Below are 24,100 nucleotides of genomic sequence, written 5' to 3'. Positions count from 1 at the left end.
ATTCCTATATTTTATGATATTTTATTCTGTTTTATTCTGTTTAATTGCCTTCATGTAGCCCTGATTCCAGGCAACAACATACAATTGTATTTTGGATTTATTTCAGTACTGTATTGTTGTCGAGCAGCACATTTGATCTCATTTCTGTACATGTTGCCTTAATGTATTTCATTCATTTCTCTTCAATAAAAACGATTTGAATATAAAAAGAAAAACTGACGAAGCCAAAAGTATTAGCGAGACCTATTGGCTTTTCCAATGCTTAGTGTTCAGGCTTACAAGACATTCTGTGATCACACTTACTAAGCCTACCTCATAAGATACTGTCATTATGATGTGAAAGGAATGGAACGTATTATGAATTTTCTTCTGAATGTCTACAAGCTTCAAACTACACAGCTTAGTTGTAAATTGTAATGCTTTTTAGCGGCCCATCTTCATGTTTGTCTCTGTCTCTCTTTATAGTGTGTGATACAGGACTTTCAAGCATCTGCCCTTCAAGTTTCAGATTCAACATATGATGAACAGTACGTTTTTTTACATTGTAATACTAGTTAAGGGGACGGGGCAAGCAAGTTTTGCACTGCTTTTTTTTTATCAGAGTGGTGTCCACCTCCACCTGACCGCATGCCTTGCTTTCCTTTGTCTTTCCTGTGTTAATTTATGAATCAATTGTGTCTGTGAATTGTATATGTAAATATGTTACCAGGCTCTCGTAAATAAAAGCATGGTGAACATGTATATTTTATCCCTCTTGCTTCTAACCAACTTTTACATTGGTTTTACTTTGCTTAGGCTCTGGTCCTTTTAGACTTTCAAATAAATACTTTCTCTTTTTAAAACTACTTTTCTAAAGTAGTTTCAGGAGGGCAGTTTATCCAAACATTTTCCAAGCATTTCTCCTTGTTATTGATTAGCTTACTGAGTTTGTCAAATATGGAAAATGCAGTTGTTTTTTTGACCTGGCCTCTATATTGATCACTCATTTCATTAAATAACGTTATGAGCAATGTGTAATCTCACTTTTCAGATCACATAAGTTATTTGTAATTGTTTCCCTCACATCAAGGGTGAGGTCATGATCTTTGTGTTTGATGTGGGACATTCTTGGCATCCTTTCACAACCATAATCAATGATTCTGTCAGACACCTCCTAATTTAAGTTTTAAGATATAATTCTGAAAATGGATTTAGTGCAACAGGCTTCCCGCTAACTACAACCTCAACCATGTAGTGTTTGGTACATAACACACCAATTGAACGAAAAATCAACACACTACATACAAAAGGTAAACAATAATACACCAACAACCCCACCATCATATAATCCTGAACACAAACCTACCAACCTTCATGCCTGCATAAGCCCAACATCAAATGATGAATAACTACAATCTGGCAACCATCAATCCAACTTCCTATCATATATAGCTGCAAAAGCAGTATTGTGTTCCCACACACACCAGTATAGAAACACCACCCCACCACACAGTCATGATTATACATCCACACTATGTTTACATAAAAGAGGGCAAGCAATCCCACACCTCTACCCACACCCACCCAGGTAATCCAACACACATGCCTTCATACATCCATTTACACCCCACCATACACACTCATATGCAGCAACATTCACTTGTACCACCATTTTATATTAATACACCAGCCATCCTGCACTTGCGCTGCTCTTATTTAACCGTACTCTGTATTGTCACTTTAGAACTTTGACACCATTCTACAACTTTTCACTCATGTCTTCACAGTCTGTATCAAGTGGTAACAAGGGTGGAGTCAAGGTTGACTTAGGGCCTTATTATGAGTTTGGCGGTCCTCCTGTCGGCCTGCCATCGATGTGCCGACAACAGGGCCACCAAGCTTGTGATGCGCCTTCCCGCTTGATTACGAGTGTAATCCATGGTGGGCGGGGGGTGCTGCGGCGGTCTCACTGTGATGGTCTGTTAGGTTTATGGAAGAGCCTTAACAGCATACCCTTGTTGTGACGGCGCCTGCGGCACAGGAACAGAAGAGCAATTCCAGGGGGGACAATATGTGCCCCCTGCATCAAACTCTAGGCCCAGAAGCGTCTGGCGGCCCTGTTAGAGCTCCCTTCCTTGCATGTCTGCCAGACCTTCAAATCTAAATCTGCTTAGCAGTGCCGGCACAGCACTGCCAGCCTATTCTGATAGATATATCTGCCAGTGGATTCCTCACCTTGTGAATATCACCTGCGCAGCAGCCAATCGGAAACTTTTGTAGCTCTCCACTCCGGCGAGGTCATGGATGACGTCACAGAGGGTACGACTCCACTCGCGACCCCGCTGACGTCACTGGATCCATAATAGGGCCTCGTCGGCGTGATGACGTCAGTTCCCTTTTTTCCGCGCTGTCGACGCCAACGGTTTCTTGGGACTCTCCGTAGTAACATTGTTATTATAGTTGTTCTAGTCTGTTCTTCTCGTTTCCTTTCGAAGATGTCTGGGAGAAAATCTGGTTTCAAGCCCTGCAGGGAGTGCGGTAAGCAGATGTCCATCACTGACCCACACGAGGATTGCGTATGGTTCTTGTCTTCCGATCACGACGTAGATGGATGTGCGTGATGCAGGAAGATGACCTCTAAGGCATTAAAGGAAAGGGAGGCGAAGTTATTTATAGCCAAGATGAAGAAGGATAAAAAGGCGAGTAAGAGACGATTGAGGTCGAGGTCTCGTTCCGAATCCAGATCGGGATCGAAGTCGACGTCGGGACATTCGAAGTCGAAGAGACATAAGAAAAAGAAGCACTCTTCGAGGCGTCATTCTGATAAGGAACCGGCGCCGAGGTCATCTTCTCGACGTCACAGAGGTGAGGTCGATCCTTCTCATTCAATCCCGGACTTGCCGGAGAAGGAAGTGGCTCCCGAAGTCGAAGTCTCTCTATCACCGACGCCGGCTCCTTCGGATTCGGTTCATTCTTCGGATCCGGATGAAGTCGAGCCAGAGCAAGAAGATCAGGAGCAGCCTGAAGTGGTTCCTTTGTCGGCGCCGGCGGGCCCGGCTTCAGGTACACTGACTTCGGAGGAGGCGCCGGGAAATTATCCGCCTTTCCCGGCTCCAGTTCAAGACCCATCACATTATCTTAACACTATGTATGGTGTCTTTGCAAGGGCCATGTACCCCTTTGGTGCGCCTACGGGTCCCACGGGTCCTTTTGCCTTCAATTTGGGTGTTCCTCAGGCATATGCCCAGGCTCCATTTATGCCCTTTCTTCCAGCGACGCCGTCCTGATGAAATTTTCCGGCGCCGAGGGTGCCGGCGCCGTACCGAGAATCTCCGGCTCTGGTGCCGTCTGTTCGCCCTCGTTCGGCGCAAGCGGCATCGTCGGATCCGTGTTCGACGCCGTTCCCGAATCTGATGAAGTCGGTTGTGGATCCATCGACTCCAGTCCCGAGGATCCGTTCTAGGAGGGAGGTCCAAAGAGTTGTGGAAGAGGCACGCTATTGGCAGGAGATGGAGGAAGGTGAACTTCCCGATTCTGAGGACTATTTTGCAGAATTAAAAGATGTAAGTGGTCTTGATGTTTCCCCTGAATGGAATTTTTCTCCTGGTTCAGATGCTCCTACGAAGGAGGTAGCCCCATATCATACGTTGTGAGAAAAGCTGCTGAATTGTTGGACATTAATCTTCCTTCCACTGAATTTAAGTCTAATTTATTGACTGAAGTGTTGCATTCTCCGTCCTCTGTGTCTGAGCCTCTGTTACCGTTTAATGAGGCAATTCTGGAGCCAGTGTTAGAGGTTTGGAAGATGCCTTTGTCTGCACCTGCGGTCTCAAGGACTGTGGCACGGAGATATAGGGTGGCACCCGAGGATCCAGAATTTTTGTCAGCTCACCCTTTGCCTGAGAGCCTTGTAGTTCAGGCGGCTTGCTCGAAGAGGTCTGCAGGAGCATTCCCTCAGGTTCCAGCTGACAGGGAGTCAAAACGGATTGACCAGTCTGCTAAGAAGGTGTTTTCATCTGCGAGCATGGCACTGAAATCAACAAATGCAACTTGCTTGATGGGAAGGTATATCTATGCCTTGATGGATTCCTCTAAACAGTTGCTGCCAAAACTGTCTGATGAAGACAGGAAGAACTTTCAAGAGGTTTTGTATGATACCCAGGCTGCTGCGCGTCAGGTCATTCAAAGTGGCCTAGATACGGCTGACTCGGTGGCTAGAATTATGGGCTCTGCAGTGGCTACGAGAAGGGGAGCTTGGTTGAAGTCTACAGACTTTTCTCAGGATGTGCAGTCTACTTTGTTGGACTTACCATTTGATGGTACAGGTCTGTTTGGTAAGAAGGCTGATGCCGCACTTGAAAGATACAAGGATAGTAAGGCCACAGCAAGATCACTTGGCTTGCAGACTCAATCCAGAGGTTCCTTTCGTAGATAGAGAGGATTTGGGAAGTCATCCTTTTGCTCGCAAGGGTAGCCTCGTCGGCAGCAGCAGCAGCAGCAGCAGCAGCATCAAAATACGCTGTATAAATCATATAGGGGAAGAAACAGAGGTCGTCCACGAGGTCGTCAACCCTCCTCCTCCTCTTCCTCTACCTCTCCTCCTATCGCCGCAGCAAAGCAGCCCTAGATTCCCCATTCCCAGTCATGTTGGTCCTGTGGGGGGTCGGATTACCCATTTTCTGCGGGATTGGGAATCGGTCACTACAGACCAATGGGTTATCAATCTTGTGGCAAATGGGTATGCTCTTCCCTTCAGGGATTTCCCTCCAAATTACCCTCCTTGTCAAGGGGCTTGCTCAGGAGAACATCTCCGTCTCCTACAGGAGGAACTTATGACCTTGTTAAAGAAAGGAGCGATAGAGGTGGTTCCAGAGCAGGAAAGGGGTCAGGGACGCTACTCCCGGTATTTCCTGATTCCCAAGAAGGATGGCAGGCTTTGCCCAATCTTGGATCTCAGGATCTTGAATCTTTATCTGAAACAAGAGAACTTCAAGATGCTTACCCTTGCGCAGGTTCTTCAGGCGCTGCTGGAAGAAGACTGGATGGTGTCGCTCGACTTGCAGGACACGTATTTTCATATCCCGATCTTGGAGTCTCACAGGAAGTATCTCCGTTTCACGGTGGGGTCGCAACATTATCAGTTTGCGGTCCTTCCGTTTGGAATTACTACTACACCTAGAGTTTTTACCAAGGTGATGGCAGTGGTGGCAGCCCATCTCAGGAGGGCGGGGATTCCTGTATTCCCCTATCTCGACGACTGGCTGATTAAAGCTGAGTCTCCAGAGAAGGTGCTCCATCATCTACAAGAGACAACTCAGTTGTTGTACAGGTTGGGTTTTTCGATAAATGTACCCAAGTCTCACCTGGTGTCCTCACAGCGCAACCTGTTTATAGGGGCAGTACTGGACACTACTGTTTGTCAAGCATTCCCTCCTCCTCAAAGGATTCTCGACATTCAGGAAATGATTCCTTTGTTTTACAATGGAGCAGTCGTTCCAGTCCTGAAGGTCCTTCGCCTGCTCGGTCTGTTTGCTTCCTGCATTCTGCTGGTCAACCATGCACGCTGGCACATGAGGGCGCTCCAGTGGTGCCTCCGCAGGCAGTGGTATCAGCACAACTGAGATCTCAGGGAGTCTGTGAGGATCTCCAGAGAAACTGCAGCGGATCTATCTTGGTGGAGCGTGGAGGGCAATCTGTCTCAAGGAAAGCCCTTTCATCTGCCTCCATTGGTTGCCACAATGATAACGGATGCCTCCACTCAAGGGTGGGGTGCTCATCTGGGGGATCTGGAGATCAAGGGTCTTTGGTCTCCAGAGGAAAGCTTGCTTCACATCAACCTTCTGGAATTGAGGGCGATTCGTTTGGCACTCAAGGCCTTCCTCCCTTCCCTTCGCGGTCAGTCGGTTCAGGTCCTGACGGAAAACACGACCGTGATGTGGTATGTCAACAAGCAGGGAGGAGTGGGGTTGCATCTTCTCTGCAGAGAAGCTCTGCGTCTCTGGTCCTGGGTTCAGGACCACCAGATTTGTCTGATGGCAAATCATCTGGCCGGAGTTCTGAACGTTCGTGCAGACAGTCTCAGTCGGCAGTTCTCAGCCGACCACGAGTGGAGGTTTCATCCAGAGGTGATTCGTCAGGTCTTTCGGACGTGGGAAACCCCTCGGGTGGACCTGTTCGCCACTCACGAGAACGCTCACTGCCCATCATTCTGCAGTCTCCAGTATCCATTGCAGGGAGCTTTGGGGGACGCGTTTCAGTTGAGTTGGGGCTCACAACTCATTTACGCGTTTCCTCCCATACCCTTGATCCCTCGGGTTCTGAGGAAGATTCGCCCAGACCGGGCCCAAGTTATATTGGTCGCCCCGGATTGGCCAAGAAGGGTGTGGTACACAGATCTTCTCCACCTCTCCTCGTGCCCGCCGCTCCGTCTCCCTCTCAGGGCAGATCTCCTCTCTCAGATGGAGGGGCAGGTTCTACACCCCCACCTCCAGACCTTACACCTTTATGCCTGGAGATTGAACGGGGCAACCTGAATTCTTTTTCTCTCCCACCTGATGTGGTGGATGTAATTCTTTCGGCCAGGCGTCTTTCCACCAAGTCAATCTATTCCTATAGGTGGTCCAAATTTGTTTCCTGGTAAGTAGAGAAATCTTTTGACCCCTTGAAGGCTCGTTTGTCCAATATACTTCAGTTTGCTCTTTCTTTGGCCCAGCAGGGTTTTGCTGTGGCGACTGTAAAAGGTTATTTATCGGCCTTGTCGCATTCCTTTGTTTGCCGGACCAGCCGTCTTTATTTAAGTCACCTATTGTATTACGTTTTATAAAAGGTCTTACCAACAAATTCCCTCCAACTCCATTTATTTTGCCTCAATGGGACTTGAATCTTGTCTCAACCTACTTGATCGGTTCACCCTTTGAACCCTTACACAAGTGTCCCATTAGACTTCTGTCTTTTAAGACTGTTTTTCTTGTAGCAATTACCTCAGCAAGGAGGGTAGGTGAGCTTCAAGCTCTTAGTTCGAAACCCCCATTCCTGACCATTCATGCTGAGAGAATGGTACTTGGGACCAGGGCTCCTTTTCTGCCTAAGGTGGTAACTCCCTTCCATCTGGGACAGTCAATTACCCTCCCTACCTTTTTACCCTCCCCCCTCACCCTTCCAAGGAGGAGGAGCGGCTTCACTGCCTAGACCCTAAGAGGGCGGTGAGTTTCTACTTTGATAGGACTAAAGACTATCGTGTGGATGACAAGCTTTTTGTTGGTTTTGCTGGCTGTAAGAAAGGAAAAGCGGTGCAGAAGCGCACGCTGTCGAGATGGATTATCCTGTGTATAAAGATCTGCTACGTCCTGGCTGGTAAGGAACCTTCAGAGGGTATTAGAGCTTGCTCTACTAGAGCAAAGACTTCTACATCTGCTTTGGCTAGGGGTGTGCCTGTAGAGGATATTTGTAGAGCAGCGACTTGGGCTTCCCTTCACACTTTCGCAAAGCATTTCTGCTTGGATTCCGAGGTGACGAGGGACGGCCACTTTGCGCGCTCTGTCCTCCAGGATTTCTTGGTATAGCAGAGTGGAAACCCTCCTCCGGGAGTGGGGACTGCTGTGGGACTCTATTCACAAGGTGAGGAATCCACTGGCAGATGTATCTATCAGAAGAACAAGTTACTTACCTTCGGTAACGCTTTTTCTAATAGATACAGTATCTGCCTGTGGATTCCTCACTGACCCACTCGCCTCCCCGTTGTCCACTCTTCTATACCTGCTAAGTGTATATTTGAAAGAATTTTTTAATGGATGTATTTATATGTTCATGCATATTGCATTGATTTCACACTGTGTGTGATGTTTTGAATACTGTGTACTATGTGTACAATTACTGTTTGTCGGTCTGTCCTTGTGCCTCGGGGGCACGGAAAAAAGGGCGGAACTGACGTCATCACGCCGACGAGGCCCAGTGACGTCAGCGGGGTCGCGAGAAGTGTCGTACCCTCTGTGATGTCGTCTATGACCTCGCCGGCGAGGAAAGCTACAACAGTTTCAGATTGGCTGCTGCACAGGGGATATTCACAAGGTGAGGAATCCACAGGCAGATACTGTATCTACCAGAAAAAGCGTTACCGAAGGTAAGTAACTTGTTCTTCCTGGCCATTTCCAGATGCCTTCGAAGCGGGATCTTGGAGCCGGCGGTCTCGTGGCAGTCCGCCGCCACCCTCCTAATATGACAGGCGGATCTCCAGTGTGCCGTTGGTCGTACCAATACCATGAGTATGGAAGTCCTATGTACCGCCATACTCCTAATAAGTCCCTTAGATAGGTGGGGTTGGGGAACAAGGTGAAGGTATCACCTTAATTTGGATAATTATGCAATTGTTTTAGTTTTTAATGCAAAGCTGCTATATACATATTTGTCAGTCTTCACTATTTCAACATTAGCGTTTTTAGGGAATTGTACATACAATGAATTTGTGAAACTGATTGTATATTTAAATCCAGGCCTTCTAAAGTTTGTTGTGGAAGCTGCTAATTTAAAGTTTTACCTTCTTTAGAGTGGCTGTACAGATGCCAACAGTTCATTACGAGTTTCCTAATGGTTATAACTGTGACTTTGGAGCAGAACGTCTAAAGATTCCTGAAGGATTATTTGATCCATCCAATGTAAAGGTAATGCGGAGAAGCCATTGTAGCTTTCTATTTAGGTTAGTCTTTTCCCCCACATAATTTTTTGATTGTATTCCACATAGAACAGAAAATTGTCGCTTGGCATTCGTGATAGTGAAAGTGCTTTAAAACTGAAAGAGCTCCTGGAAGTGTGAAAAATATTTGTCCACATTAGTTGTACCAGCATGTTGTAAACGTTGATGTTCGCTTTGAAAAAAATTGCTTTCTCTACCGCTAAATGGCAGCAGCAAGATGCAGTATGGCTAAAAGGCTATCACAGACAATGGCTATGTGAGAGGAGAAATCTGCTCCCGCAATGTGTGTCAATTTCCCACCGACTTCTCTGGTTCAGCACTGCACCTGCCACCGGCATGCAGGCAGGGGACTCTACTGGTGTGCACTTTCTTTATTTCAAGTATCTCTCACCTGGTGTAACTGTGAGGCAGTATTTCTATCAGTAGGCTCCAACTATTTGAGGGTAGAGATGTCACAAGCTCCATTTACGCCACTGAGTAACTGCTGTCTTGTAGTGAAGGATCCTACTGGCACCTTGGCGGTTAGCTGGGGCTACCACCAGAGCACAGATATCTACAGAAACCTCCTTGGCCCCCAACTAGGTCTATATGGAGCAGCATGAGTATGTAGTATGTACATAATTGACGATGTACAGGATATGTGGTGGATGTTGGCCATTATATGTTTAGTGGTCATATTCTTCAACTCTTCCACCATAGGACAGCCCCACCTCCCTTCGGTAGAGATAGTTGCAAAACTTGGATGCAATCATTTTATTTTTCGTAGCTTCGATATTTCTTACATTGAATATTGCATAGAAAATTTACAGATTTTTCTAAAGCAAGTATAACCTGTTTAGTTTCCTAAAGATGCAAGTTTATACCAACCGTAAGATCGTTTGAAGTCTTGTTTAGTTACATTCCTTTGTAGCTGTGTAAATAAATGCCCTTTTCTGTTTTTAGGGCTTGTCTGGGAATACCATGCTAGGAGTTAGCCATGTTGTTACCACAAGTGTTGGCATGTGTGACATTGATATCAGACCAGTAAGTATAAAGACATTTCATAATAATATTTGCAGAGTGCCATAAGCCTCTTAAAGAAAAAAAACTGGAAAATAGTTTTTGAGTGAGATTCTAGACGTTTTAAACTAATATCTACATATAGTGATTACTGCAAGGTTTCCATGGATTGGTTTCCCTGGACTAGCTTTTAATCATAGGAATACTTTGATATGTTTTAACATATAGGTTGGCAAGCAAAGTAATTCCTAATCATGTGTATATTTTGACAATGTTCATTTTCTGTTAGCCCAGAAGGTAGAGTCATACCATTTTCCGCCTTGCATTCCTTAAAACTTAAATTTCCTTTGTAGAACTGCTTTGAACTTTGTTTTAAGATCAATGCTCATAGTATGAACTATGTAAGTGTAGATTGACATAGCTGTCTCTCACTTTGGCAATTTCCATGAGCTTTTTTGAACAAGCTGTCCAAAATGCATACTTTAGTATTTTCAATACAGAGATGTCCATCACTACAGCAACTGAACTTTGTTCTTTATCATTGCAGAGTCTATATGGAAGTGTGATTGTAGCCGGCGGAAACACCCTAATACAAGGTTTTACAGATAGATTGACTAGAGAACTCTCACAGAAAACTCCTCCGGTATGAAAACAATCATGAACTTGTGTTTTTCTTTCTCTGTGTTGCATGCACAAATTATATTTTAATTTATCATTCTCGAAAAGGAGAATAAAATGTTTGTCATAGATGTTGACAGAAACACTTTATACCACACTAGATTCCTTTCCCGTATTCATCTTATTTTATTTACTTTTTGTTGCATACTCACTTTAAGATTGAACACCTAAGCCTGCCAGGTTGAATTCAACTTCCTGGGATCATTACTTCAGAAATATTTGTCAAGTTCGCCAAAAGTTGGTTTGCAGAATTTAAATTTTTTGGTTACATATGTGTATATACCAAGAATCACTTGAGGGAGTTACCCCAGAACAAAGGATCAAAGAGATCTGAAAAAAATAGAAGGAAAGAATCAAAATAAGCATTTGCAATGCAATAGGTCTCACATTAGGAAAGTTTGAGCTATTGGTATTGTAAATGACAAATTCTTTATGTGTTGATTTTGAAAATAGCGAAATTAATAGCTTTGTCATTTACAATGCCAATAGTTTTAACTTTCGCAAACGTGACGCCTATAGCATTTGTAATGCAATTTGTGTTGTATTTACATGACTTAGATGTATTAATATTACAATTAACAATGGCTTTTAATTTGTTTAATAATTAATACTTAAATAAAAGTTATTGTAATTTATAATGGCAATAGCTTAAACTTTTGTAAATAACTTTTGGGAAGATTATGTTCATTATATTTTATTGTAATGAAAATCCAAGAACAGCAGTGAAAAATTAACACCTTTTTGTGACATTTGTGATAAAGCTTGATTCATTGAGAGAACATATTAGAACCAGTTGTTGAATGGTTGCACAGAGTGATGCTGTAGCATTCAGTGGTGCTGAGTGATGCTGTAGCATTCAGTGGTGCTGAGTGATGCTGTGGCATTCAGTGGTGCTGAGTGATACTGTGGCCTTCAGTGGTGCTGAGTGATGCTGTACCCTTCAGTGGTGCTGAGTGATGCTGTGGCATTCAGTGGTGCTAAGTGATGCTGTGGCATTCAGTTGTGCTGAGTGATGCTGTGGCGTTCAGTGGTGCTGTGGCGTTCAGTGGTGATGCGGCGTTCAGTGGTGCTGCGGCGTTGAGTGGTGCTGCGGTGTTGAGTGGTGCTGCGGCGTTGAGTGGTGCTGCGGCGTTGAGTGGTGCTGCGGCGTTGAGTGGTGCTGCGGCGTTGAGTGGTGCTGCGGCGTTGAGTGGTGCTGCGGCGTTGAGGGGTGCTGCGGCGTTGAGGGGTGCTGTGGCGTTGAGGGGTGCTGTGGCGTTGAGTGGTGCTGAGTGATCACTGCTTGCATATGTGCTTTTAACGCAGGATGGCCCTACGCACGTCTTGGAACCTAGCAAGAAATCCCTGGGTGTCCTCGGGGGTTAATTTATTTTCAAGGCACCGGTTGCCTTGTGAATAAATACCCCTTCGTACCATAAACGTAAACATCTGTGCCGCCCAAATGTGGGGCTGCAGGTAATGTAAGCGAGTAAAAAGTGGAGCTGCCGATGTATCGGAGGGAAGTGCTGGTGTAGTGGCAATTGGCTCGGATTAGAGCGAGAAATGCACAAAGCAGGACGTGAAAACCACGTCTGTTTATCTCGTTTTATCTCTGACTGCATTCCCGCCCGCGAGCGCTTTGGTTTTCACACAGAAGCCGCAGTGAGCGCTTGTAATAGGCGGTCAGTCAGCAGGGACCGCTCGTCATAAAAGTGGCCGCACGTAGTGCGGGAACCGCTGAGAAAATGTGTTTATCATGAGCCGGTTGTATGTTTTTAACTCAAACTGAGAGGTTTTGCCACTAACCTTATGCACAACCAGCCCCTCCTCTGCCTCTCGCCCTTCCACATTGGGTGTCACTTCCAAGTTTAAAAAAAAAGGAATGTAGAGGATTTTTTGGGGGGAGGGTGGCAGTTTTATATAGCGCGAACTCGACCCGAGGGTATTGAAGTGCTTTACATAAGCATGAGTTATCTTACACAGTCATTTTTTTGTAGGCTTGGGGAGATAAGTGATTTGCCAATTTTCGCAAGATGTTGAGCCAATTCAGAGACTCAAACCTGGTCCCACAGCTGCAATGTCGGCCACTCTGGCCTTTGCGCCACATCCAGTCACGCCACTATCTACAGCCCGTACACGACCTGAGGCATGAAAATCTCCGGCATGTAAGTCCTGCACCAAACTCAATTTAAACATATGCTAAAGTCTCTTCAAAAATCAAAAACATGTATTCCATTGGGGAAGCATATCACAAGCTCTGAGAAGCATTAATTAAAATGTTTACATTTTAAACATGAAGTTCGAAACACTCATGATCCCCGACTAGACGATAATGACATTAGTCAACTAAGAAGTCAGTTGTTATGCTGACTATATGGCCTAGATTTTTTTTTCAGTTGGCATTTCAAATATAAACAGTATATGTTCATCATACAAATATCATCATACAAAAAAGATGAACAAAAAATCAAATGGTACATTTTAAGACGAAGCAAACAGGAAAGGGAGAGAACAAAGAACATTAAAATATAGCAATCACACCTATAGGCAACACTATAATAAATTAAACCAAACAGGAGAGGTTTTTGAACAGCACACTTCCAGAATGCACGTCTTTTAAGGGGCTTTCGTTCAATAATGAAGAAAAACAAGTCGGATGGGGGAGAAGGGGAGCGCTCGCGAGGAAGGACGGGCTGTTCTGCTGGAGACGGCTGTAGAGTAGACAGAGGGAGAAGGCTGCTGGAGGTGCCGTGAGTACGGGTGCCTGAAAGGGAAAGAGAACACGAAAAGCAAATCGGATGGGGGTGGGGTGCGGGGGAGAAGGGGGGTGAGTGAGTGGGAGGGAAGCGCTGGTGAAGCGTCGTGCTGCAAGAGCCTGGTGGGGGGGGGGGGGGCAGCGAGTGGGAGGGAGGAAAGGAGCATATGGGGATGGGGTGGAGGGCAAGCGCGCGCCTGGGGAAGCTTCATGCTCCACTGCACAACATGCATTGTAGGAAATCCGGCTGGTTCAAGAGACTTTGGTTCAGATGTAATAGGTTTCGTGTCATTAAAATTACTCGACCTAAAAAGAAAAGTTATTCCTTTTTAGGTCTCGCGCCTAGCGGTGCAGTGCGCAGTGAGAGACTTTTTGTAGGGGGGGTTTGAAACTAGGTCTAGGAATCTCACACGCTTGTGCGTGTGCTTTTCCTTTTGGGCCACCCTATTGGCCTTTGCGTGCATCTTTTTATGAAAGACTGCACGCAATTGGCCAAAGGCGGGCGCAGTGCTCCGCCCACGGCCTATTGGTGTCTATTACGCACACCGGCCATCATGTGGTTTCAATTATCGTTTCCACAGGCGCGATAATTGAAACCCCATGGCTCGCTGTGGCGCACGCACGCGGACCACTCGCACGCTTCTTCTTTTTTTGGATCCCTTTCACAGGGAAGCAACTACATGAAAGAAGGAAAGAGAGGTTGTGAACAGTTTCCTCAAGTCATGGTTTTCAGTGAAGTCTGAAGTGGAAATTCCAAAGTACTGCTTTTCCCCAGCCGACATCCCAAGTGTGTCTTCCTTTACCATAATTATCTTTTAATTATGTTGCCGCACGAGTTTCACTTTTGCATGCACTTCCTCACGGCACTTGGTATGCCTTTGTTGTGCATCACTGTGGAGGTATGTTAAGCGCTTCACAGTTGTTTCAGCGTTTTAAGGCGCTATGTAAAAATGACAACACAATAGTGTACATCACCATGGTGCCAGCCAGCCTGGTGATAAAGTAAATTACAGCTGAGCATGTTGATGTAACATATTACTGGCTGGTTTGGCATATTACTGCGTGCTTGTGTATTTCTTCTGTCGTACCCCCCTTCGGCACTTGACCTGCTGCCGTAGTTCATCGCTGACACCAGGAACATGTTGCATTACATCATTCTGCAACGTCGGTTGCTGCCATGTTACATAGCCTTAGCGTTAGACATGGATTTACTGCACCTCGCGAAGGTTTGTGGGTACCTCCTCAAGAATTGGGCATGCTGGCCTGGCCCGCCACTACTGTAAATCAGGGAAGGTTTTTAGTGGTAAAGGTTATAAATCTAATTTGACTCTTCATTCCTGGCTGCCAGGGTGTACTCAACCAGAAAAAAGGACAAATCAAGTGTAAAATGCTGGGGTTACGAGCACGCATCTGACTTAGAAATGTTGCCTGCGGGGGAGGCCTTTCAAAGAAAGCACTACTGTTGCTAAGTAAAGCGCCCCTGGGTGTGGACTGCTGCTGCTGACATGCCACAATTGGTTGCACTTGAACTCGTGTTGCAGAAGCCTCGGGCCGTGAGGACAACTGAGCATAGTGGATAAAATATGTGTTTACTAAATTTGCTTCCCGGGTCTAACACTCCTCATGCGGGAGAGCCATTTGGGCTGGCATTTACCGGTGGCAGCAGTGAAATAATAAAGGCGATGCCAGGCAGGCCGCTGCCACGACGACAGGGTGGGCAAGTTAAGGAGCTGGGTGGAAGGGCAGCAGGCGGTAGTGGCATCTGTTCTGCAAATAAATAATTGTACAATCTACTTGGAAACTCTGTATTGATAAGGGCTTGTGTCACAGGTGAATATAAAACTAGTTTTCCCCACTGAGGAAGCTCAGATTTGCTCAGTGTGTTACATGCGTGTGAATAATGCCCTGGAGTGCGGTTATCGCTTTGAGTCCTACTCTTCCTTGCAAAGCATAGGGCGGTGACGTGCCATAAAGTGATGGGGTCCTCCTGCAGACAGTGAGGAGGGCTCCCCAGTTTCTCCCATATCTCATTAATATTCTGGTCAGCTACCAAGTGCCTAAAAACAGACTCCAACACCCAGGTACAGCCTCTACTGCTCAGTCAGAGCCTCAAGCCCATGGCCACAACATGAAATACCAAGCCAGGACTATCACATGCTCAGGCACAACCTGCGTTCATCAAGATATGCCTCAAATGTCCAAGTACAGCCACCATATCTCAGACCTAACCTCAAATGCAAGTTTATTTCAAGTTTAAATAATGAAATAACCTCAAATGCCACAGCACATCTAATATGTGCCAAGACTAAAATGCTGAAAGAGAAATTTGATATGCCTACAGAAAGCCATCATGTGCCCAGGTGTAAGCTCATATATCTAGTAGATCTCTGATCTGAAGGAAGGTGCTACGTACATTTTGAAAAAATAACAGCAGGCCATGTCATGCTGCATACCAGGGGTATCCGGTCTGCATGTAAAACGTTAAGTGCAGAGCTATTTACTTTGCCTAGGATTTAATTGTTTGACCTCATTTTTTAAATCTTTCTTGGTGGGAAACCTAATTATTCATTAAATGCACGGTGTTTTAGCCATTTTATTTGTAAATTGTTTTATAAAATGTACCATTTGGCTCCATTTCTTTCAAAATTTTACAAGTAAATAACTCCTCAAGCACTTCTGGTGCCCTACTAGTGTAATTACGATAGAAATCTACGCCCCACTACTTTGAAATTTCTCCTTCAGCCAATGGTTAGAAGATGGAAAAGGAAAAGTCTGCGAAGAGTAACCTGGAAGTGACATCATGCAAGGCAACCATCTGTTGCTGTCACATCACGCGCCTGGTGTTAGTGCGCTTTCACCCATGAATTACCACCACTTCCACTAGCAGTTCCCAGAATCGCTAGCGTCCTAGCCTCAAGTATTCTTTTTGTTCGAAACCTGAAACTAAGCAGACAGAGGGAGGTCAGGGAAAGGACATACATGGGTAGTCTATGCACAAGGTAATCAATCACAGGAGTGAAATTTCAGCTGCTTCTTGCCATTGGCTGACAACCTTTAATGGCGGCCGTGACACTTTCTTTAGATGCGGCTTGTCTAAAGAAAGGTGCGTGGCCGCTACTAAAGTGAAAGTGCGGAATGGGGATCTTTCACAAAAAAAAAACCTTTTTGTTTGTCATGTTTTTTATTTTTTTTAAAAGCTCTCCATGCGGCACTTTCACTTTACTGGCGAGTATTCCTCTTTTTTTTTTTTTTAAACTAGCCCAGTGTAAAGTGAGGTGTGCGGCCGCCATTAAAGTGAGAGCGCGGCATGGGGAGCTTATACAAAACAAGCATTTGCAATTTAATAGGTCCCATACTATTAAAAGTTTGAGCTATTGGTGTTGTAAATAATAATGCAACACCAATAGCTCAAACTCTCTGTAATGCGAGACCTATTACATTACAAATGCTTGTTTAGAAGAACCCTCACTCACCAACCTAGTTGATGACATGTTTTATCATCTGGCTCCCACCCGAGCAGCCAAATGCCACTCGGGTGTGCTTTGACGTCTGATTACAGCGGAGCAGGTTTTTGGGTGACAAAAGTGCAGGTGCGTGAATGGAGAAAGTGAACACAATTGTCTTTATTTTTCCCTAAATTTTATAAATTGGAGCAATAAGACAAGGTTAAAAACAGAATGGGACGCCTGAGTAGGTTATTTTAGATTTTATTTATTTATTTATTTATTTAATTAAAAGGTTTTATATAGTGCTGGCTGGACCGGAAGGTATCAGAGCGCCTTACATGGGTAATAATTGCAATATAGCAAAATTTACAATGAGTTAGTATTCAAAAACCAATACAAACACTAGAAGGCAGCTTAAATATTACACAAACTATTTACAAAAGTTGCAATAGGCTAAGGCAAATCCTGAGAGATTAGTCTAGTGATAGAGGGAAAGGATGGAAAAGAGGGAGGTAGGGTATAGGAATGGGGAAGAGGCTAGGGAGGGGGAGGTAGGTTAAGTCAATATCATACCGCTATACATGGATAAGTGATTGTAATGTAACAGGATTACTATGAGGTAGTACTCGAAACCCAACCAGTTAGTAAAAACCACTCCAGTTTTACACAATCAAATTACATGTATTGCAATGGGCTACAGCAAGTCCTGAGAGATTAGCCTAGTGTGGGAGGGAAAGGATGGAGAAGAGGGGGGAAGGGTATGGTAATGGGCAGAGGCTGAGGAGGAGGGAGTTTAAGGCAATACCAAGAGGGACGAAGCCGGTCCTATGGGAAGGGCTAGTGGGAGTAGTTAGTGGGCGAAGAAAGATGAGAGAGGAAGAGGAGGACAGTAGGAGGTTGGGGTGGGATGAGTGTCAAGGGGAGGGATTTAAGGATCCCAGTATTTGTTGTACAGAAGAAGTTTGAGGTCTTTTTTGAAGCTGACGTAAGAGGGGTTGCAACAAAGTTCTTTAGGGAGGGAGTTCCAGATGTTTGACGCATTCCTGGAAAAGGATCGAGATTGTGTGGTTTTCTTGTTTAGCAGAGGGGGGGGGCAAGAGCGAGGGTGTTGACCTATGGCATCTGGACCGTGAAATTAGTGAGACAAGACACAGTCTACATGTTTTAGCCTTCTTATGACAATGCTAGGCTTTCTTCAGGACCACATTAGTGACACAAGGGGTATGCACGCGCTAAGGTGCACCCGTCGCTGAGTCACACATATAACATACTGCGTACTTACGGTGCCTTTCAGCCTTCTGTGAAAGGCACAGTATATAATAGACTAAAATCAGTCTGGCGAGGCGTGGCCAAGATGGCGACCGGGACGGCAGCATAATCACAGAGCTCCTCGCCCTCGATCCCCGAACCCCCCACAATCGCCTCTAGTTGAGCTTCTTCTGGCCCCCCTGCTCACCCCACGACACGGAGAGGTCCACGGTCCCGCAGCGCGGCCTGAACGCGGAGCGGCCATCCACCTTCACCGCAGCGGACGCGGCTGCCGGCCGCGGCGGGAGGCGGCCCGCGCCTGAACCAAGCGCCACTCCGCCTGCTGCTCGGGGGACGCGGGTGCCTTCACCTCCGACCCGGCGTCCCCTGCGACCGGAGTGCCCCCCCCCGAGCCTGCCGACCCCTCCAGAGCCGCCGGTCACCGGCTGAGCGGGAGCGCGGCCCGGGACCCACCCACTGCTCCTGGCCCGGACGCTTCGCTACCAGAGCCCCCGGCTTCGGCCTGCTCGGCGGCGGGAGTGGCCTGCGGCGGCACGGCCCCCACTGACGGCGCTGCCTTCCGGCGCGGGGCTCCTGCTGGTGCCGGTGAGTGGCTGCCCACATCTTCCACACTGTGGAGCTGCCAGGCGGACGCAATAGAGACCTGGCCGGACTGCGGCCCGGGCACCGACAACGCTGCTCCCCGGCTGAGGCCTGGTCTGAGGGGCGGCCTGGGCCGGTGCCTCCGGTGGCCTGAATCCAGTGCTGCTGTGAGGCCCCTCACACACTGTTTGCCTCCCCGGACCCTCACTACAGAGTGCCATCTGTGACCTGGACATTCCTGGAGGGCATCTGCGGCGCTGCTAACGCCACGTGTGAGCCACGGCCTACCACGCAGCGCCCACGGTGAGTGGCCGGGGCTCCCTCTCTTCTGGTGCATCGGACCCTCCCCCGGCTACAACCAGACCCTTTGGCGGACCACGTCTACAGAATTCCGAGGTGAGGAGGGGGGAATACTCGGGGGGGCCTGGTGATCGCGCCCCCGGCGTAGGGACCGCCGATACATACCCACCACCCACCTCTCACCCCCCCGGGACTCACGCGGGTGTGCAGAGCGGATGTGCCCTGAGCTTCGCCAGCGCCCTGAGCTGGTACTGCGCCCTAGTGCTTGACGGCGTTTGGCCCTTGTCCTTCTGCGCCGAGATCCGCCGCACCGGGGCGGGCCGCGCCTGGTGGCGGTGTTTTGGCCTTCCCTGAACTGTCCTCTTGGCACTCTTTCTCAGGCGGGGTACCCCTGGCCCCTGAGGCTCAGAACTTCTCCTCGCCTCACATAACGATGTCTTCCAACAACCGCAGAGGGGGCCGACCGATCAGCGAACTGCTCATGAAAACGTCCTCTAAATCTGAGAAATCTCGTGCTCCTACTTCCCCCTCGACATCGGCGGTCACCCCGACCAAGGAAGACGCCCCCATAACGAAATCATTCATTGAAAACCTCTTCAACACGCTGCGCACTGACTTCCAGACCCTGAAACAAGAACTGGTCAGTGAACAGAGAGAACTGCGCAGGGACCTGGACGGGCTAGGGGAGAGAGTGGTGGCAATAGAGGAAACTAGTCAGACCCGTGGCGAGGGCCTGGTACTCCTCCAACAGGAAATCCTCCGTCTTCAGGAACAGCAGGTGGGTCTCCAGGCACACACGGAGGACCTCGAGAACCGTTCCAGACGGAACAACATACGGGTCAGGGGCGTGCCATCGAAAGCGGAGGGGAATAACGTCACGGAATATCTGCAAGACCTTTTTCGTGAGATCCTCCACGAACCCGCCGCCTTCCCCATCCGCATTGACAGCGCACCGAGTGGGACTGCCCAACCCCCCCCCCGGACATCCTGGCTTTCCTCCCAGACTTTCCCTTGAAGGAAAGAATACTGAAAGAAGCGCGCCAGGCGCAGCCTATCCGCTTCCGGGACAACTCTATCCAGCTCTTCCAAGACCTCTCCGCCATTACTCTCCAGAAGCGCAGGGACTTCAAGTCTGTCACCATGTTTCTGAGGGACAAAGGCGTGCCTTACTCCTGGGGACATCCGTTCCGCCTGATCTTTAAATGGGAGGGCAAACTGCACCAGCTCCGTTCACTGCAGGGCTCGTGCACCCTGTTGGGCCTGGAGGTGCCGGATAATGCTTCTGACAAGGACTCGAACATGGGGTCCTCTCCAGCTACCCGCCCACGGTCCTCAAGCGACGACTGGCAGCAGGTACGACGCCGCCGGACCTCCAAGCATCGCCACCGCCCGGATCCGGGGACCATCGCCAAGGACAAAGCTGCAGCCATAGAGGAAGTCATTAAAGACACTACTTCCCCTCCCTGAGAACAGCAAGACGGGGGAGCCATGACAATCTCACTTATTCTGAGTGGGGGGGGAAGAGGGAGGGGGCGGGGGGCCACATGGGTCGCCACAGCCACAGCCTCTTCTACTTTTCACCCCACGGGCCTGAACTGATTCTGGATAGGCCCGGGACTATGACCACTGGTTGGGTGTTGGGAGTTGGGGTTAGGGAGGGTGAGGGAGGACATGGTTGCTGGGTGGGGGGAGTTGGGACAGTTCTAACCCGGCGGGACTACGGACAATGCACTCCGGGTGGGGTTCGGGACCTGGACACGTTTCGTTCGGGTGGGGGGGGGGGGTAGGGGTGGGATCGAGGGAGGGGACCAGTATGCCAAGGGTCATGAACAAGCTTTCCACACCGCAGACTGCTCGCTGCGCAAAGGGACGACACTACCATCGCACCACACTACACCTCCATACCCCCAAGATGCCTGACGCACTTAAGGTACTGTCTCTCAATGTAAAGGGCCTTAACAACCCCATCAAGAGGCGGGCTGTGATTTCATATCTAGAACACTCAGGGGCGGGCATATGCCTATTACAAGAAACCCACCTCTTAGCTAAGGACTGGCACAGAATGCGCTCCAGGGCCTTCCCTCAACAATTCTTCTCATCACTCACCACTAAAAGATCAGGGGTAGCGATGCTTGTGTCTCGACGCTTTCGAGGCCGGGTGGGGATCAAAGCGGGAGAAATCAAAGGCCGCCTCCTATCATACACCCTGCTGGTGGGCACTACCTCGATAACAGTGGGTTCCATATACGCCCCCAACACTGGCCAGGAAGCGTTCCTTCGGAATGCACTCTCAGAAGCGCTGCAGCCTTCCAATACCCACTTACTCATTGGGGGGGGGATCTCAACCTTGTCATGGATACACACAAAGACAGGTCTGGACACCACTATGGCGACGCCGGCGCGCTATCTGAGGCGGGCGGGTCGTGGCTACAAGATAGGGGCTTGTTAGATCTTTGGAGAATGACACACCCCAACTCAACACAGTTCACATTCTTTTCCCATGTCCACCGCACCTACGCGTGCCTAGACCACTTCCTGGGCTCCTCCGACATAGCACCTCTCGTCCACGACGTTTCCATAGTCCCAGCAGCTCTCTCCGACCACGATGCCGTAGAACTGACACTGGTCGTACCCGTCACCGCGCGCGTTCCGACCTCCTGGAGGCTCAACGAAACTATGCTGCAGAGACCGGCCGTTGCTGCACAAATTCGTAAATGCATTTCGGAGTACCTTGCCACTAACGATGGCTCTGTCACCTCCACCTCGGCCCTCTGGGGTGCCTTGAAGGCAGTCGTCAGGGGGGAACTGATCGCTGTAGCAGCGGCGGACGCCAAACTGCGGAAGGAAAAAAGGAACGACCTCACAGCTCAGGTTGCTGAACTCGAACGGGTCCACAGCCGCTCTGGTGCCCCGAGGATCTGGAGGCAGTTAAAAGCCGCCAGGGCCCAATTAGCTAGTCTGGACACCGACAGGGCTCAATTCGCCGCCCTCAGACTCCGCCATTCCTACTACGTGGGGGGCAACCGCACCAGACTCCTTTTGGCTAGCGCTCTTAAGGCCAAAACCAAGCGTTCTAAAATCACCACTCTCTTGAATGACTCCGGGGAGACTATCACTGACGAGGTCAAGGTTGCGGACGCCTTCCGCTCATTCTACGCCTCCCTGTACAAGGAAGACCAAATACCGCCCGCGGACATAGACGCTTACTTGAACTCGGCGCTTATCACACCACTGTCCAAATCGATTTCAGACGCCCCTATCCGGCCGGACGAAGTCCTGGCCGCAATCTCCTGCCTACGGCCGCTCAAATCTCCGGGTCCTGATGGATTTTCCTCCAGCTTCTATAAATTGTTTGGCCCACTCCTGGCGCCGATCCTCACAAGGCTGTTCAACTCGTTTGAAGGCCTGAGCTCCATACCCCCTGACATGCTCGCAGCGGACAAAGTGGTGTTGCCCAAACCGGGCAAAAACCCCACGAACTGCTCGGCCTTCCGCCCCATCTCCTTACTTAACTTGGACTTGAAATTATTCACAGGGATACTGGCGGCACGCCTGGGCCCCTGCCTCCCGGGAATTCTCGAGCCGGACCAGTCGGGGTTCGTCCCGAACCGCCAATGCAGTGACAACACTAAAAGGCTCCTGCACTTGATTGACAAAACGCATTTCCAGAATTCGGACTCTGCTCTGTTGGCCATAGACGCAGAGAAAGCGTTTGATCGCGTCGATTGGACCTACCTGCAGAAAGTCCTGCAGCGCTACCAGCTGGGGGACCGATTCCAATCGTGGATAGCGAGTTGCTACTACCACCCTCAGGCCAAGGTCCGCTTGGGCAGTCTCAAATCAAACCCCTTTGAGATACAGCGGGGGATGCCTCAAGGATGTCCGCTCTCGCCCCTCCTGTTCGCCCTTTACGTGGAACCACTGGCGCAGACATTGAGGGACAACCCTGACATTCAAGGTATCACCTTTGGCCGTGAACCACACGTGGTGAGCCTCTACGCCGATGATATCATTGCCACCCTCCATGATCCATCCCACTCTATACCCGCCTTCCTAGAGGAACTGGATGCATTCGGAGCAATCTCTGGCTTCAAGATCAATCTGGGGAAGTCATTGATCCTGCCTTTGGGCAGCAATGCCCACTCTCGCACCCCTGTCACAACTTTTGGCTGCAACCTCCAAACTTCCTCCCAACTCCCATACCTGGGAGTCACCCTCACCTCCAGCACCGCTGCGACGGCATCCCTCAATTATAAGACACTCGCCTCCCAGATCCAGGCTGACCTGGCCCGCTGGGCGAAACAACCCCTCTCCCTGCTGGGTCGTATAGCGGCTGTGAAAATGTCGGCCCTGCCTAAGATACTGTATATCTTCCAAACCCTCACGATACCCCCACCGGCCGGCGCACTGTCGAACCTGCAAACCGCTCTCCACCAGTTCATCTGGGGAAAACAGCGCGCACGCCTGCACAAGCTGATTGCATACAGGACGGTGGACGAGGGAGGCCTGGGGGTCCCCAACCTCCTACAATACTTCCGCGCCTCACAAATCCGCTACCTAGTGGAATGGTACCGACCGGAATCCGAAAAGAGGTGGCTGTTCCAAGACAGAGCGATGGCCCAGACCTCCTTATGGAAGGTACCATTTCTCGTCCGTCAACATAGGCCGAGATATCTCCTTAACTCCCCCATCATGCGCACGATCCTGAGGGCTTGGGATGCCGTAGCGGTCAAGAGGGAATTAACAACCTTCCCCTCCCCCCTCACCTCAATTCTGGACAATCCGGATTTCCCACCAGGCAACCACCCCCGCGCCTTTCCACAGTGGCGTGGTACAGAATGCCGCTCAGCTGGCTACTTTTTCGAGTCCGAAAGCTTCCTTTCTCTTGCCGAAATTGTGCAAGATTATGGGGTGGTCAACCCTCACAGGTTCCAGTACTTCCAGCTTCGTCATTGGCTGTTAACCCCATTCGAAAAATGGCTGATCACAAAAGATTCCGACAAACATCTTATATCGGACATTTACAAGATGCTCTCCCCGGCAATCAGCCCCAGCAAAACGGCGGGACAGAAACGCTGGGAATCAGAGCTTGGCTGGGCGCTGTCACCCAAGGAATGGGGGTTTATTTATTACAGAGCAGCACATACCACCCGTAACACTGCAGCTAGGGAAGCGGCGGTGAAACTGGCCATATACTGGCACCTCACCCCAGCCAGACTCAATCGTGGCAACCCCCTACGGAGTGCGCTATGCTGGAGAGGGTGCGGTGAGCGGGGTACGTTAACACATCTGCTGTGGGACTGCCACCTAGTCCGGGACTACTGGAAGGGGGTCTTAGATGACATTGACTCTACCTTTCAGACAGAAATTTCACGCTTCCCCGCATATGCAATTCTAGGATTGCCCAACGCGCTCACATTCCCC

The 24,100-nt window shown here is 48.9% G+C and overlaps 1 protein-coding gene across 1 annotated transcript in view; it reads left to right on the top strand.

The window, feature by feature from the left end:
• Positions 1-24,100, top strand: part of ACTL6A (actin like 6A) — a 134,884-nt gene that overhangs the window by 83,429 nt on the left and 27,355 nt on the right. Inside the window, exons 9-12 of the mRNA XM_086944375.1 lie at positions 466-527; positions 8,522-8,636; positions 9,611-9,691; positions 10,215-10,310. Coding sequence (XP_086800501.1) covers positions 466-527; positions 8,522-8,636; positions 9,611-9,691; positions 10,215-10,310 — 354 coding nt within the window. The remainder of the gene's footprint in view (positions 1-465; positions 528-8,521; positions 8,637-9,610; positions 9,692-10,214; positions 10,311-24,100) is intronic.

Source organism: Lissotriton vulgaris, chromosome 11 (genome assembly GCF_964263255.1).
Source record: "Lissotriton vulgaris chromosome 11, aLisVul1.2, whole genome shotgun sequence".
NCBI classification, from domain to species: domain Eukaryota; kingdom Metazoa; phylum Chordata; class Amphibia; order Caudata; family Salamandridae; genus Lissotriton; species Lissotriton vulgaris.
Note: the sequence above shows the minus strand (reverse complement) of the source record. Positions and strands in the feature narration are given on the sequence as shown.